General features: G+C 35.2%; 1 protein-coding gene across 1 annotated transcript in view; it reads right to left on the bottom strand.

Moving 5' to 3' along the window:
* The window catches only part of LYST (lysosomal trafficking regulator), a 205,181-nt gene that overhangs the window by 122,191 nt on the left and 64,616 nt on the right, over positions 1-18,374 (bottom strand). Inside the window, exons 11-17 of the mRNA XM_044002844.1 lie at positions 17,919-18,028; positions 15,945-16,371; positions 13,707-13,851; positions 12,825-12,998; positions 5,965-6,125; positions 3,951-4,141; positions 957-1,202 (exon numbers count right to left, since the gene is read on the bottom strand). Of these exons, the coding sequence (XP_043858779.1) occupies positions 957-1,202; positions 3,951-4,141; positions 5,965-6,125; positions 12,825-12,998; positions 13,707-13,851; positions 15,945-16,371; positions 17,919-18,028 (1,454 nt within the window). The remainder of the gene's footprint in view (positions 1-956; positions 1,203-3,950; positions 4,142-5,964; positions 6,126-12,824; positions 12,999-13,706; positions 13,852-15,944; positions 16,372-17,918; positions 18,029-18,374) is intronic.

Genomic DNA, 18,374 nt, shown 5'->3' with positions numbered 1-18,374 from the left:
GCCCCAGTTAGTAAATGTCAGAGGAATTTGATTCCAGGTATTCCTGACTCCAAGACAAGTAACCTATCACAATACCAGGATGTTTTATCATTTTTTTAATCTCATGTTATTGAAAAAAAGTTAAGACTTTATTACAATTTTATAAAAAAAAAGTTCTAAACAACTAAAATAATGTGATATAGCCAAGTGCCTATTTACTAGTAATATCTTTTAAATTTGCATATTTGTACATCGTGAAATAACAACTATGATATTTTGAACATTTTGAAGGTGGGCTCACTTTGGGCACAAAGTGTCCTGAAGCTTGGTCTCATTAATGATACTGCTACCTATAATTCTTTTTTCAACTGCTGACTGAGATGTATAGTTTTGCCTTTATAACAACTACAGCAGAAACTCTCATTTTACACAAGTAAGGTGTTGCATAGCAAAATTTGTATTGCTTTGCTTGATAAATCAAAGAATTCTGCTTACCCACAGCCAAAACATATTAAAATTTTCAGGTCTGAACACTTGATTCAAAATACTATATCAAGAAAAATTGATTAATATGTCCTGTTTAGATGGAGTAATATTGATAGAAAATAATACCAATTCTAAATGAATGATACATACGTGCTGTTTTATTATAGTGAATGATACAGTCTTGCTATTTTATTATAGTGCCATAAAATGTTCACAATCTTGAACATTTTTAAGGTTAATATTCTAATATACATTTGTGAGTGATAGAAAAGTTTAGATAGCTTTTTGATTCTAAGATCATCTAACAGGCCAACACTTTATTTGTGGCAAAATTTGTGTTTTGACCATTTTTTATCATGTAATTTTTTCATTAAAAATGTAAACTTAATGTAAATTTTGTTCATACAAAGCAACATAGAGTTTCACCTTTAATAACAGAGATGAGTTTAGTTTGCACATGAGTTTGTTATTCTATAACCTCTAATTCTTACCCGAGCAAAGAGAAAGACAAATGCACCTGTCCCACCAATCTCATGTAGAATTCCTTGAAGAGACTTGTATTCAGCAGGCTGGAGACACTTTAAATGATGAGGTTCCAACAAGAAACTCTGAACCTCTTTTAAACTGAATGGTCTTTGTGACTGTACAGCTTTAACTTGCCCTTTAAATCTAATAACTGGCTCATAGATTGTGTACTGGGCTGGATAGCAAGTTGTATAGACTACAGCAAGACCTTCCTGAAAAACAAATTATTTATTTTACTTCAGGGACATATATATAAGTATTTCTAGCAATGTAAAATTTCTAATTAATCCTTACACTCTTTCTATAAAGGGTAAGACAATTATTTTACTAATGGTACAACAACATTTGAAATGAGAGGCAAAGATTACAAAATCAAATGCATCTAGAAACATTAAAAAACCAAAGCCTGGTTGTAATCAATACAGTTATAAGAACGTGTTGATAAATTTTGGGGGCAAAAACTATTCCTTTGCTTTAGATTTATTCAATCAATTTCTAAATTAAAATTTATTTCAAAGGAGCCTATTCTTTTTATTATAATGAAATGTGAAAAGTCAGCAAACCTAACTGTAAACAAATGGAGCTTTCATTTTTTCCTAATAAACATTTTAAAATTAAAATATTGGGAAAATATGCTGAATAACATAAAACAGAGCTCACCCTACTTAACAGATTGTCATTTTCTACTCGTTCTACAATATAACATTTAAAATACAGTTGTTTTAAAATATGTACAAGATGTCCCCAAAAGTTTTGATCTCTTAGAGCTTTAAACTGTACTAAGTGCAGATTGAAGCATACTTTCTTTCCCTTTTTAATTTTTCTTTGCCTTTTTTTCTTTTGCAACATGGCTAATGCGGAAATATGCCTTGCATGACTTCATAGGTATAGTATTTCTTGCCTTCTCAATTGGAGGAGAAAGGATGGGAAGGAGAGGTTTCAGAAGTGACAAAATAAAAATAAAAACTGCACTAAGGCTTTGGGGACTTTAGGAACACCCTGAATAATAAAATACAACAAACAAACCCCAAGCACTACTCTTTCTCCAAAAAAGAAACAGATGAAATATGTTTTGGTATTTTTCAAAATATTAATACCTAATTGCATTAATAATAGTAATTAGGATTTATATAAGTTCTTTAAGGTCTTCAAGGTACTTTATCACAAATAGTTTCTAATTTGATCCTCACAACAACCCTAGGAGGCAGGTACTATTATTTTACAGATGAGAAAACTGAGGCAGATAAAGGATAAGTGATTTGGCCAGGGTCACATACCTAGTAAGTGCCTGAGACTAGAACTGAACTCAGCTCTTCCTAATTTCAGATCCAGTGCTCTATCCAAAGTACCACCTAGCTTCCCTGCATTATTAATGTATAGTCAGTATGTGAATAATAATGCTTTTTAAAAGCTCTTGAAAATTTACCATTACTGTTTTTAGAAACTCTATTTCAAGTTCTGTATCTCATGATTCCTTTTCTCTGCTCCTCATGTAGCATTAATGATCCTCCACTACAATACTAACTCATTACTCCATCATGGTAAGGAGGATTCACAGGATCATAGCAGAGTACAGACTCTAGCAGGTTCTTCCAACTTCAAAAGACTTTAAGAAAGGGCAAGAGCAAAGACTGTGGATGTGTCAATTGAAAAACAGCCTAAATAAGCTCATCTTAGGTGATTCCATTTTGTTTGGTTCATTTTGGGGAAGTACTTTTGGCTGCAGAAACTACTTAGGTGACAAGTGATCCTATAGCACTGGATGCATGTGAAATAAATAGAACAATTTTTTTTTTTTAATGTGGGGCAATGAGGATTAAATGACTTGCCCAGAGTCTGAGGCCGCATTTGAACTCAGGTCCTCCTGGATCCAGGGCCAGTGCTTTATCCACTGCGCCACCTAGCTGCCCCTGAAAGAACAATTTTTTTTTTCTGGTGAGGCAATTGGGGTTAAGTGACTTGCCCAGGGTCACACGGCTAGTAAGTGTCAAGTATCTGAGGTTGGATTTGAACTCAGGTCCTCCTGGATCCAGGGCCAGTGCTCTATCCACTGCGCCACCTAGCTGCCCCCGAAAGAACAATTTTAAAAAGAACATCCTTATCAAAATTTGGGAGCAAAATAAAGTGCTGAAATAAACAAAACCATTAATAAAAAGGTACCAAAGTATTAATTTATTTAAATCTTCATATATATTAATTACTGAAGCAATATTAATCTTAAGAAAGGCTTCATTGGTATGGTTTATATGTAGATCTATTTCAGAACACAAAAGTAAAAAGAAACTTATTTACACAGGAAGGGCTATTTTAATAGCAAAATTTGGGGATCTGTTGTAGAATGAGTAAATCTGAAAAACATTTATTAAGCACCTGGTATGTACAGAGAACTCTACCAAAGGGGCTACACAAGTAAAAGAAAAAAGATAAATAAGGTTAATATGCAATAATGCTTTTCCCTAATAATAATGCCTCAAAAATAAATGTAATAAATTCCATTTTATGACTCATATTTGTCCCCCAAATTCTTAAGGGACTTGAAAACTGCAAAGTGCTACAAAAGTGTTACTATGATTCCAACAGCCCAAGTAATAAAAACTCTACCGTGGCAATGGGCTGAGTATCATTTTTCTCAGAAAAGATCATATTTATTTTTCTTTTTTTTTTTTTTTTTGCGGGGCAATGGGGGTTAAGTGACTTGCCCAGGGTCACACAGCTAGTAAGTGTCAAGTGTCTGAGGCCCGATTTGAACTCAGGTACTCCTGAATCCAGGGCCAGTGCTTAATCCACTGCGCCACCTAGCTGCCCCTGAAAAGATCATATTTAAACAATGGAAAATCAAAGAAACAAAAAAGAAAGATTCCCAGAGCTTATTTAAAACAAAGAATTCTGAGTTATAACAAAATAAACAAATACTAACATACACAGTATTATGAAATTTTCCCACCACTTTTCAAACTTACAATTAAGAGATCAATGTCCACGTCTTTCTGGGTCATAAAGAGTTCTCTCATTTGTTCACACTGCAGAATTTCTTTATTAATATATTTGGAGTGATCGTTCACTGACTTGCCATATTTACAAGGCATTAGAGAAGTGTAGTCAGGTCCACAAGCATAAAGATAAAAGGCTTCTTGTGGACCAATCTTGGCTCCTACATTGGAGAAAAATAAATAGTTAATTCTTCAAAATGTGCCAACCACAATCATTAAAAAAAAGCAGGATTTGAAAACTACAGTGTTTGTTTTGGGGGAGGGGGGCGGGCTTCCTGGCTATGTCTCATTAGACAATTCTTTCCACATTCTCTCCCTTGCTTACATGATTTCTCCCCCATTAAATCATGAGCTCCCTGAGGAGCTTTTTTTTCCTTCTTTGAAACCCCATGTCTTCACCCAGTGCCTAGCACATTGTAAGTGTTTAATAAATGCCTGCTGACAGATAGAAACATTACTATGCTGTAATATGTAATATGGAACATTACTGTGCTGTAAGAAGCAATGAATATAAAGATACAGAGAAGCAGAGACAGATTTATATGAACTAATACAAAGTGAAGGAGAACCACAAAAGAAACCCCCAAAACCCCTCACATACACGACTAAAACAAAGCAAATGGAAAAAACAAAATAAAACCCTAAACTCAATATTTCAATGTTATAATGACCAAACTTGTCCCCAGAGACATCTCCTCCCATATTGGTTGGTTTTGCTGAACTACCTTGTATTTCTTCTTTCTTCTTTTTAAAAAATTGTTTATTATAAGGGATAGCTTTTTAGGAGGAGTTAATGGGAGTATACAGAGGGAAACATGATATAAACAAAAGATAGCAATAAAATCTATTATAAAAAGAACAGTATGAGACACATATGACTCATACACAAATGATAACATGGATGATTATTTTTGTCTTAAGCTTTTTGTTTTCGTTTTTTTAGTGGGGCAATTGGGGTTAAGTAACTTGCCCAGGGTCACACAGCTAGTAAGTGTTAAGTGTCTGAGGCCGAATTTGAACTCAGGTACTCCTGACTCCAGGGCCGGTGCTCTATCCACTGCGCCACCTAGCTGCCCCTGTCTTAAGCTTTTAAAAAAATTAATGTTTTTTCTTCATCATCATCATCATCAAACATTTATTAAGTGCTTATTATGTGCCAGACACTATGGTAAGCACTAAGGCTACAAAGAAAGGCAAAAATACAGTCCTGGCCCTGAGAAGATGTCACATACTAGTGATGTAATATTAATTCAAATAACTTTGTAAATATAAGCTATAAAGAGTGTCAAAAAAAAAAGGAGGTGATCTCAAAGAGAAGCTACTAATAGGCATATGAAGGTTGGGTGGGAGGGATGAGTAAAGGTCCCTTGCAGTAGAGAATTTGAGCTGAGTTTCTAAGGAAGTCAGAGAAGCCAGGAGGAGAGCATTCCAAGTATGGAGGATGGCCAGGGAAAATAGTCAGGAGATGGAACCTCTTGCCTGAGGAAAAGTAAGGAAGCCAGTGTTGTGGAATCATATAGCATGTGGAGGAGCAGGAAAGCAAGAAGAGAAGACTGGAAAGGTAGGAAAAAGCCACGTTATGAAGGACTTAAAAAACCAAAGAGGGGATTTTATATTTGATCCTGGTGGTAACACAGAGCCACTGGAGTTTTTTGAATAGGGAAATGACATGGTCAGATCTAGTTTTCGGGAAGATCATTTTGACAATAGAGTGGAGGATAGATGGGAGTGGAGAGAGCCTTGAAACAGGGACTGACCAGGAAGTAATTGAAATAATCCTGGCATTAAGTGATAAGAACCTAGACCATCTAAATGACTAGACAGAAAGAAATTGTATATGAAAGATGCTGGAGCAAGGTAAAAATGACAAGACTCAGCATTTTGACTGATATAAAAACCAACGCACCAAAAAAAATTAAAAAAATAAAAAAGAGACTTAAATCACCAAACTTCCCTGGCAATTCTTCAAAGAGTAAAAACATACCATTGAAGAGAAGTAAATTTCCCAGATCCCATCTTCCAGCCAATCGTAAAAATTCTTCTTGGGATGATGAGCAATGGCCAAGCATGCAAAATGTTTTATTACTGTCAGATGATAAACTTGTTCTCCTGGGAAGTGTGTAATCCAAAGCAACATCAGGCTTCCTGAAATTAGAATTAAAGTCAGTTAAATTAGCCCATTAGCACAGAGTACTAAGCATTAAAGAAATTATGTATTTAGTAATGTGAAAAATATAAGTTGAAAAATTCTCCTAAAAGTCTATCCACTTTTATATATATAAAGTGTCATCAACCCCTCTATCACAGATAATTTCCATTATAAAGGCCATGTGATTAAGCTCAAGGCCACTGTGCCTAGTATAGTGCTAAGCATAAAATAGGATCAATAAATACTTGTTCGTTCATTAATTGCTCCCTCCAATGACAACAAAATTCTTGGGTTTTTTACCCTCCTAATATATTAATATATTTACATAATATGAATACTTCTACTCTGTATTTGTTCAATGCTTTTTTCGAATGATCATTATATAGTTTCCATTCTAGTCTTTTGCTGGATCATAATCCGCCTCCTAAACCATGAGAAGGGATGCAGGACTCTGCCCCGGGCCTTCTTGTCTCCCTACATTCCTTTCCCCAGAGATCTAATCGGCTCCCATGGATTCAGTTATTATTTTTATGCATCTGGGCATGTGGCCCTTTTATGTATCTAGGGTATGTGGCCCTTAGCTCTTCCCTAAGCTCCAGCAGAGATATCACCACTGACTGTATGACCTTTCTATCAAGATGTACCATTTCAAGTACATCATGTCTGAAACTATAAACCCATGAATTTCCCCAAAATTGCCCCTCAGCCTAACTTCCCTATTTCTGAAAATAATGTCCTGTCACCTATAATCACAATTTCAAAGGCATCCTCAATTCTTCACTCTCCCACCAACCACCTTTACCAGTCTTTCCAATTCTACCAACATACAGTCTTTCACATGTGTCCCCTTCTCTTCATTAACATTACTATCACCTTAGTTCCAGGCTTCATTACATCCTATTTTGTTTCCCAGTTTCCAATCATTCCCTTCAACAACCCATAATCCAGATATGCCAAAAGAATTATTCTTAAAACATAGGTCTAACCATGTCATCACCTGATCAAGGAGCTACTGTGACTCCCCACTGCCTCTAGGCTAACATATGAATGTTTTTGCTCAGTGTTTAACTATGGATTGAGACTGCCTAACATATCTCACATACTGGGTCCAGACAAACTCTCCTATTTGCTATTTTCCATATATGAGATTCTATATCCTGCTTCTACTCACTTCTATCTCCTGGAATCCCGCACATCCTTGAAGTTTGGCTAAGGGAGTTCCACAAGTCTTTCCTAAATTCTTAGTTAATCCTCCCCTCAAAAATTATTTTGTATTTACTTCATATCTATTTAACTGTGTACGTTTAACAGCTTATATCCCCAGAGAAGAATGTAAATTCCTTGAGTGCCCGGGCTGTTCGGTTTGTGTCACTGTATCCCCACTGTACCTTGGACACAGTATGGACAGTACATTTTTAATGATATGAATTGTTCTTTAGGGTGACAGTTATTTATATTCTCTATTATGCCCCTAAACCCCCTATGAAATACCTTATTTGTGGAACATTAACCTCTATCATCAACTGATAAAAGTAGCAACAAATTAAGGTTAATAATAGTTGGAATAGCTTGCATGATGACCACTCTAGTGGCTATTGTATAAAATTGGAAGTTATAAAATGTTTCTTTTGAAGTAATATAGAGACAGGGATGTATAGAGGGAAATTAAAATAAGGCAAACACCCAGAAACTTGTGTATCAATGTTTTTAGGCTTAGTAACTTAGGACAATGAACATAAAGCCTTTACATTCAAAGGAAAACCATCTAAACGTATCTTCCCTTACCTATGATCAAACTTAACAAAAGGGTCTAGGACCCAGTTCAATGATTGAATTTAGGGCATTATCCTTGATTCTGTACGCATACTCCAAATATTCTATGCAGCCAATCTCATCAAGTCTACCTTTCTAACACCTTTTGTTTCTGTCCCCATGTTCATTCACAAGGCTACAACACCAGTTCAGGCCCTCATGGACTCTCTCATTTGTGAATATGCAAGTTTGTTTCATAATTTATCTGTTCCATCAGGAAAGAGCATTCTCCTGATTCTTCCACTTCCCTTGCCCCTCAGTCAAGTTATAGTCCCTTCCTACATCTCTCCTCCATTTTACCACTACATTTACCAAAAAAGTAGTTTACACCCAATACTTCCATTTCCTTATCATTCATTACCTCCTCAATTTCTTCTAATCTGCTTCTGTTTCTACCACTCTACTAAAACTAGCCTGTCAAAGGTCAACTGTTTTCTTTCTACCTTTAAAATGCTTTCTCTCAATTCAGTGGCTCCTGTTCCCCTTTCCAATCAATTAATGTTAATGTCACGGTACTATTCTAGTACTCTTATTTTCCATATCTACACCTCAAAAGCAATTATCATCTCTTTACAGATGATTCCATACCTTTATTTCCAAGTTTTTCCCAAGTTGAAGATTCCCATATTAAATGGTCTATAGAGCTACTTGGATATTCCTTGACAAAAATGAGAAAGCCACTCATTGCCTCTACTTCCTCTCCTCACACTCTCTTCTGTTTGGTTGGTTCTTGTTTGTTTGGTGTTTTTTGTGTGGCAATGAGGGTTAAGTGACTTGTTTTTGTTTGTTTTTTTTGCAGAGCAATGAGGGTTAAGTGACTTGCCCAGAGTCACACAGCTAGTAAGTGTCAAGTGTCTGAGTCCAAATTTGAACTCAGGTCCTCCTGAATCCAGGAGTGTTTTATCTACTGTACCACCTAGCTGCCCCCCTCACACTCCCTTTCTAAATGCTATGCAATCTGGCTTCTAATCTTGTCAGTCAACTGAAACTGCTCTTTCCAAAGTTAGTAATCATTTTAAAATCACAAAATTTAGTGGTCTTTCCTCAATTCTGATCTTTTTAACTGCTCTGCACCTCTCTTGGACACCTTCTCCTCCTCCTGCATACTTTCTCCTCTCTACATTTCTATGACACTCTTCTCTGCTGGTTCTCTACTCAGTCTCCTTTGCTGGTTCTTCATCCATGTCACATCCACAATGTTTCCCAAGACGTAAGCTGTACCCTCTTCTTTTAGAGTTACATTATCTTACTTGGTGATTTCATCATCTCCCATGTATTAAACCAGTGGTGTCAAACTCAAATATAAAAAGATCCCTATGGACAGCATATTGACTTAGAAAACCACAAATTAACATTATCTTGTATTATATTTTTATTTCTTTTGTTAAACATTTCCAAATTACATTTTAATCTGGCTTCCCCTGTAGGCCCTGAGTTTGATACCTCTGTATTATAAATTATTTCTATGCAGAAGATTACCACATCTAATATCATCAGACGATATCTCTCTCCTGAGCTAGTCTTAAATCTTCAACCACCTACTGCACATCTCAAACTCAGAATATCAAAAATAGAACATAATCCTCTCCAAACCCTTCCTTCTTACCAATTTTCCCATTACTGTCAAGGGATCCACCATCCTACTGGGCAATGGAGCTCAGAAACTCACTGTCATCCTCAACTCTTCTTTTATATTCACCCAAATATCCAATCTGTAACCAAATTTTGTCACTTTTACCTTTTTAACTACCTCCTTTGGATTACTGAAATAACCTTCTAGCTTTTCTCTCCCTGCCTCAAGTCCTTCCCACTCAGGAGTATTATTGTAAACAACTGGCTCTCTGAAAAAAAAAATGTACTCACAACACACTTAATTTTTTTGTTTTTATTGTTCAGTTGTTTCTGGTCATGTCCAATTCTTCATTACCCCATTTGGGGGTCTTCTTTGCAATGATACTGGAGTGGCTTTCCATTTCCTTCTCCAGATTTACAGAGGAAACTGAGGCAAACAGGGTTAAGTGATTTCCCCAGGTCACACAGCTAGTGCCTGAAGCCAGATTTGAACTAAAAAAGATGAGTTTTGTTTTTTTTACTCCAGGCCTAGCACTCTATCCACTATACCACTTTGCTGCCCACTTTCAAATTTAACCTACATTATTAACATTTCCTCCATCATTTTCTTATATCTAGACAATCATCAAAACCATAAGTCAACACCTATTTTGTAGAATGAAAATTTGGCAATTGGCTGTCACGAGCCAGTTTGAGCTGGCTCTATTATGGTCCTACACCTCCTCTAATTTATCCTCCACACAGTTGACCAAGGTGATTTTTTTAAACTGTAGGTTGGACCAAAGCTTTTGAAACACATGGGGTCATGTAACTAAATGTGGGAGTCGTAAAAAATTTGGCAACAGTAAAAGGTTATATATACATATATACCTGGGGTCACATAGAATTTCTTGGATGAAAAGGAGTAGAGAATGGAAAAAGTTTAAGAAGCTCTGGGTTTGACTACTTCAACCCTCTCCCTCAACCCCCAGTAATCTAGAGTGTTTCTCCATTACAGCCAAATACAAATATAAACTCCTCTTGTATTTAAGTCTTCATAATTTTGCTCTCTTCTACCCCTCTTTTTTTTTTTTTGGGGGGGGGGGACAACGAGGGTTAAGTGACTTGCCCAAGGTTACACAACTAGTAAGTGTCAAGTGTCTGAGGTTGGATTTGAACTCAAGTACTCCTGAATCCAGGGCCGTTGCTCTATCTACTGTGCCACCTAGCTGCCCCTCTTTTCTACCCTTTCAAGTCTTGTTACGCTTTCTTCCCCTTTACTCACTCTATGATCTAGCAATGGTGGTCTACTTGGCAGTCCTTGAACAGAGCACTCCATCTCCTGTGCCTTTGTCCTGGATGTCTTCTATGATAACATGGTCTCTCTCCTCACTTTCAACCTTTAGCTTTCCTGACTTCAAGTCTTGGCTCAAATCTCACCTTATGAGGGAGGTCTTTCCAAGTCCTTCCCCCAATTCCCAAGCTAACTGCTAGTGTCTTCCCCTTTGAGATTATCTTCCAGTAATACTCTATGCATCTCACATGTATGATTTTTTGCATGCTGCATCCCCTATTAGAATGTGAGTTCCTTGAGGGCAAGCAGTGTTTATGCCTTTCTTTGTATCCACAGAGCCTGAAATATAATAAGCAGCATTAAATAAATGCTTGGTAAGTGAGTGACTGGATGGAGGTTACTGCAAAAGTCCAGGTGAGAGCCTTACTGGGATGGTGGCAGTGTGCATGGAGAGATGTGGTAATGGCAGAATCAGAGGCATAGGGACAGAAAAGAAGGGCAAAGAGGCAAATGGAGGTTTGAGATTTTGAAGTGGTGTGATTGGGAAGATCGTGATGCTAAACCAGGAAAAGTAAAAAGGTTGGAGGAGGAAAAGCTTTTGGCTGGAAGATGATTTCAGCTCTGAACATGTTAAACTTAAGATAACCATACAAATGGAGATGGCTAGGAGGAAACTGGCCATTCATGAATGGTCCTTTCTCTGGGGCTCAAAAAAGTACTAAGAAAGTCCTTCAACTCCCCCACTTCTTACAAAAGTTCCTGTCAACAAACTCAGCATGATTATCTATCATTCTGAGTAAACCTTTCATTCTTCCTTCCTCCAGCCAATTACACGTTAAGAGGAGGAACAAAGAAAGCACCTATATTATTTATGGTTCTCTTATAAACTCCATCTGAGTCAAGGTAGCTAAGTGTTATTAGGTCTAATCACTGAAACAATCCCTGGGAATATTGATCCAGCCCCTCTATATTATAATCTCTTCCTTTTCCCTCCTACTCTCTGATTCTACTACATTCCAAGAAATGCCCACCATTGTGACGAATGTATTTTTAACCTGAACCTGTTTTTTTCTTCCAGAGAGTCAGAGTTCAAAGGAATCTAGGAGATCACCTAGTCCAAATTGTGTAATGAAAAGGCAAAACATGAAATCAGGAGAGACAGATTCAAATATTTCCTCCAACCCATATTATTTGTATGGCTGGAGCAAGCTGTTTAACTTCTCTGAACCTCATTTCTTCATATGTAAAATGAGGAGCAATACCCATAAGTATCTACCACATAGTGTTTTTGTGAAGGTCAAGGAAGTTTTACAAGTACTATATAAAACTTAAAAGCATCATGTAAAAAAGAAGTATTATTATTGTTGTTGCCACTTGCCAGGCCACAAAGATATACCTATTATAGGACAATATAATGTTAGCAGCTATTTTTACTATTATTACACAAGAGTAAATGGATGAGGGGCAGCTAGGTGGTGCAGTGGATAAAGCACCAGACCTGGATTCAGGAGGACCTGAGTTCAAATCCGGCCTCAGACACTTGACACTTACTAGTTGTGTGACCCTGGGCAAGTCACTTAACCCCCATTGCCCTACAAAAAAACAAAAACAAAAACAAACAAACAAAAAGAGTAAATGGATGCCCATAGATGTTAAGTGTTCTCCTCAAATTATAATATCCTAAAGGGCAGGGACTGTGTCTCCTGTTCCTTTTATATTTATTTTCAGTTTAAATTTCCAAGTGTTTTAACTGTTTAAAAACAACCAAAAATAACAATGCCCTCCAAAATAAAATATCCTCTGACAGTAAAATGGGAGAGAAAAATAATTTTCAACAAAGTATTCCAAAGGTTCATTCTTTTAGATGCTTTGCTTTCTAATACGAAAGGAATAGAAAAAATACAAAAATGGATTCCTAGCTTATTTTAAAATGTAAATTGTAAGTGAATTCATTTAAAAATATATTTCAGAAGATATAGAAGATTAAGTTTAAAGTTATAATCAAATTTAATAAGCCATTCTCTAAAACACATCATACCTCTGACCAGAGACCCATATAGAGAATTTCCCATGGATATTCTTTTTTCCTTCAGGCTGTTGTAAGTATGTTAATGCTAAATGTTGCCATTTTCCCAAAAGGAAAATATTCTCTTGAGATTCAACTTGTGCCAGCAATCCAGCTTTCATATCATCATTTGGATCCATGCACATGCTCCAATAAAAATTTAAAAAGCACAGAATGACAGTCTGTAAGAAATTCTAAATTTAATATTTAGTACATATCTTATAAGTAAAAGGAATTAGTATTTTATACCATATAATATTCTCATATTATTTAATTACCTAAATAAGATTAGGCCATTCTTAAATTTCATTCAGCAATTTTGTTAAAACAAGCAAAATTTTTATAACTCTGTTATTAAATAACCTATATGCATTTTGCTGTTTAGTTAATATTCATTGCCAATAACCTATTTTTAATACAATATATAAACATTTAATTTATACTAGTTACCCTTCATTTAACACTAGCTGTAAATAATTCAGTTTTCTTCTAATGAACTACTTGGCTTTTGTTTCCATATTTAAATAGGGAAACATCAATTTATGCTATAACTTAAGAGGAGATAATCTGCATGAGAAAAGTACTTATATAATAGTACCATAACAGTTGCCTGAAAAAGAATTTTTCTAGCCTACATTTCAATCAATATTTGGTCTTAATTAAACAGAGCTAGAATAATCTAACATCAAGATTATTTTTATAGAATAATACATTGCTAACCATGAGGGTGGACCATCTCCCTTTGTTTTTAGACTTTTTTTCCTGTCATTCTAATGATATGGTGGATTTTAGTATGATATTTTAAAATAAATTACTTAAGTACATGTTAATATTGAAAGAAAAAAAAATCAATACCGAAAGATGAAAGTTCCAGTACTCAAATCAGCCCACACTTGTATCATCAATGCTTTGGAGCCTAATGAAATCAAATGAATACAGCCTTCTTCTACAAGTTTCTCCCCAGAATTTACACATTCCACACTTTCTGATTTGTTTCCTTCTAAGACAATAAGTAGAAATTAGAAAATTATTTAATTAAAATAATCAGAAAACCAAAATGTAAAAATAAAATATTTTATACCTAATACCATTACCATTTACCCATTTTCATCATCAATAAAAGCATCTTAAAAATTCTAAAACATTACATTTTTCTAAGGTATGATATACATAGGAAATACTTATCTTTCAACCCATAGAAGTAAATTCTTTTAAATCATTTGCAAATTTTAATTCACAAATGAGGTACCACTGTAGGACTTGAAGGGGATTTACAAATATGTGCCTTGTACCTGTGAAGGCAGCTCTGTAGGATTTGTGGAGATATAATTTAAGAAATCAGATAAAATCTCAAATATCAGGTCTTATCTGTTATAACTAAAGGGTTATAAGTTCTTAAGGAGGCTATTACAGGTCTCAGAATCATCAATGAGAAAAATAGTATAGATGGAGAAGATGATCCACAACAGAGCCTTAGGGAACACCTCCATTTAATGGGAGAAACCTGGGTGAAGATTCAACAAAGGAAACTAAGAAGTAATCAGAAAAAAAAAAGAGAACAAGCAGAGAGCAGTGTCATGAAAACCTAGAGAAGAATATCAAGAAAAGGTTGATTAACAATGTCAAAGGATACACCGATATCAAGAAGAATGAGTATTAAGAAAAGGCCATTAGATTTGTCAATTAAGAGATCACTGGTAATTTGGGAGAGAGAAGTTTCAGTTGGATAATGAGTCCAGAAGCCAGACTTGGAGAATTATGAAGAGAGTGAGAGAAGAAGTGGAGATATCTATTGTAGATGAAGGCCATTTAACCTCTAAATATCTCTTATATCTCTAAGGAGAGATATAAGACAATAGCTAGTGGGGTAGGAGAGAGAGCACTCACTGAATGGTCTCAATTTTTCTGGTGAAGAATGAGGCAGGGTCCTCAGGTGGTTGGAAGAGGTGCCAAGAGAAGTTTGAGGAAGAATGAAAAGATTTGGAATAGCTACTGTGATGAGTACTGCAGTAAACTGATAGCGAGGTGTAAGGAACTAGGGATGTTTACCCTAGAGAAAATTTTGGTAGGAAATAATGGCTAAATATTTGAAAAGCTGTTATGTGAAAAAGGAATGAACTTGTTTTGGTTAAGACCAAGAGGACAGAACTAGAAGTTGCAGAGGCATCTTTGGGCTTTAAAAAATAAAGACAAGGGGCGGCTAGGTGGCACAGTAGATAAAGCACCAGCCCTGGATTCAGGAGGACCCGAGTTCAAATCCAGCCTCAGACACTTACTAGCTGTGTAACTCTGGGCAAGTCACTTAATCCTCATTGCCCTGCCCCCATATATATATATATATATATATATATATATATATATATATATAGAGAGAGAGAGAGAGAGAGAGAGAGAGAGAGAGAGAGAGAGAGAGAGAGAGAGAGAGAGAGAGATGGATGGATGAAGAGATGGATAGATATATATAGAGAGAGATAAAAACAAACAAAAAAACCTTTTTAACAAATTAGATAGTCCAAAAGGAGAATGAACTATTTAAGAAGGCTATAGGTGTCTTTTAACTAGAGGTCTTCAAACAGAGGCTGGATTGTCAAGAGATATCATGGAGGGGATTTCTGTTCTAGAAATGACTTTCAACATGGAAGCAACCTGATTCTGAAACCATAGTTAAAGATGAAATAAGAGCAGGTGATTTGAAGGGTTTATCCATCCCTCATCCCCATCTACTTTTCTCTTTTCCTGCACCATTTCCACAAAGATTACAACTGGACCGGCCATTCAGTCAATCTAATGGAAAGTGGGACTGTAAGGCAAGGGCAGCAACAGGATATGGAGAAATAAAGGGAAAAGAAAAATGGGTTAGGAAATGTCATGAAAAAGCAGTAGGAAGGGAAAAGGAATTCTTATGGTTATTTGGCAAGTATAACTAAGTTAGAGACTGCTTGTATAAGAGAAAAATAGTGTATTAAAGAACAAATTAACAGCAAAGTAGGCATGATTTATATTACTTTTCTAAAATCCTCAAAAATTTCAGCAGTATGCAAAAGTCATATAGCATTCATCTTATAAAAGAAACAAGCACCAAGAATTTCATACCTGTATCATCAAGGCTGTCATCTTGTGTAAATGATGTTTTTTTTCTTTTCTTTATCTTCTTTCCTTTTTCTAAGGTATTTTCTGCTTCATGAATACTTTCCATCTTAAACCACAATGAAATACTGAATCCTTCTGACATATGTGGCCAACAATTTTGTCCAAGCAAAGGCAAGTGGATTGGGGCTACATGCCAAGATGAAAGAAGCTGATGGGGAGAAATCTCACTATCAGCTTCTTTCTTACTTTGAGAAAATTTTGCCCTTCTTAGCAACACAATAGCCTTGTTGTTGAGAATACTACTATATTTCTGTAAAAAGGAGTTGCTGCTTAAATTTGGAATATGAAGTAAGGGGAAGGTTAGATATTGTAATGGGCTCATATTAATATCAGCCTCAATGATTTTCAGGATACCCTTAAGAAGAATTTCCTAGAGGAAAAAACGAAATGAGAATTTATTGATATTACCAAGTACATAAAAATTCCTTAGAAGCAAAATTTATAACTAAAGAAATAAAAGAAAGCATGCAAGTGAGAATTCTTACTGAATCACTTGCTCACCCATTATCGAATTCTAACATTTTGATTAGTCTGAAAAATGACACATTTTCATTTTCAAAATATAATGATAATTAATTTTTTTTTTTGCAGGGCAATGGGGGTTAAGTGACTTGTCCAGGGTCACACAGCTAGTACATGTCAAGTGTCTGAGGCCGGATTTGAACTCAGGTACTCCTGAATCCAGGGCCGGTGCTTTATCCACTGTGCCACCTAGCTGCCCCGATAATTAATTTTTAAAAGAGAAATTTACTATATATGACATAATCCCAGAACGGGCCAGCTTAAGAATTTAAGAAAAAATGTATAATACAAAGAAGCATTCCTAACAGTGAAATTTGGTTAAGTTCATACTGTTAATATTAACATACTGTAATATACTTACTTTTCAATTTATTCCATACCTTTTGAGTTTTCTAACCACACAGATTTTAATATATCTATGTCTGAAATAAACGGGATCACTATACTCAGAGCTGAGACAAAGTATTTGAATTCGCATAAACAAGATTCAAAAACTAGATCTCATGTGGAAGTTTCGAGCCTTTATTATAACACATGAAATTAGACTTAATAAAAAATAAATCCCTACCTACATCAAAGGACTGAATTTTCTGACAATAAACACGTACACTTATTAGAAAGGAATATTTTAAGTTTTTAATGTCGAACCCTTCACCTAATGAGCTACATCCTGTAGAAGCCAACCTGATCTTATATCTTAAGTCCCAGCTCTGGCTACGATAAAACTTTTGGTCAATAGTATCAATAAATCCCTCCCTTAGATCACATAAACATATAGGAGCCTAAAAAAGGGAGACCACTGGTAAGAAGAAAATAAAATAATACAGGACACTATAATTATAATGGAGTGTCAGAATTTGCACTGTCAGGTTCAACAATGGGTACAGAGTGTCTCTTTTATATCTTTGTATCTCTAATGGCTAGCACAGTACCCTATAATCACTTTATAAATATTTATGGTTGATGATAATAAATATACTGAGGAAAAGTGATAAGCACACCTAATGGATATATAGTCAATTCATGATTACCAACAAATTAGAAGGGAGTAGTGATACAGATAATCGTAAATATGCTTAATTCAAAAATTAATTATATTTAGCTACAGAATTCATCATATTTTTAAAATCATGTTTAATATCCTGATTATCTTCTTTTCACTGATATCAAATTAGTATGAATTTCTTGAGCATGAACTTATGGAAGGAGGAAAAATATGCATATAGCATGACTATGTAAATAGAAAAAATCACAATAGTATTGTATAATCCAGACATCATAAATTAAAACTCAGTGTACAGTAACTATTGAATGTAAAGGTACCGATGATTGATATTAAAATAATACATTCTGGTAAACAGTCCAAAAGTCATTTTATAAGTATAGTATATTTACCGTGGAAGGAGATTTCTCCAGAAATGTTCTCAATAGAAGGGTTAGCTCTTCTGAACATGTTCTCGAACTCATTAGGGATACCAAAAGATCCATCAGTACTATCTGGCATGCTAAGTTAGTCAAAGAAAGTGGGGGAAAGTTACCACCAAATTAAAAGTTCTGTAGAAGCAATTTCATTAAATGAGCTCAAATATTCACCACTGTCTTAATGTATATGGATTATAATTTTTTAAATTCATAAACTTGTTAAAAAAACAAATAGGTATCTAAGAGAATTCAATTAAAACATATTTTTGAGGACCATTAGTGCCACATAAACACCAAAGATATTTTTAAAAGTATAAATGGATATAGCATTTCATAAACGAAACCTAAATTTAACACTGCTTTAAAAAATTCTGCTCCCTTAGTACCTTGCAAATGTTTAGCCTATAACTATCTTTTAAAAAAATTATT

Source organism: Dromiciops gliroides, chromosome 4 (genome assembly GCF_019393635.1).
Source record: "Dromiciops gliroides isolate mDroGli1 chromosome 4, mDroGli1.pri, whole genome shotgun sequence".
In the NCBI taxonomy this organism is placed as follows: Eukaryota; Metazoa; Chordata; class Mammalia; order Microbiotheria; family Microbiotheriidae; genus Dromiciops; species Dromiciops gliroides.
Note: the sequence above shows the minus strand (reverse complement) of the source record. Positions and strands in the feature narration are given on the sequence as shown.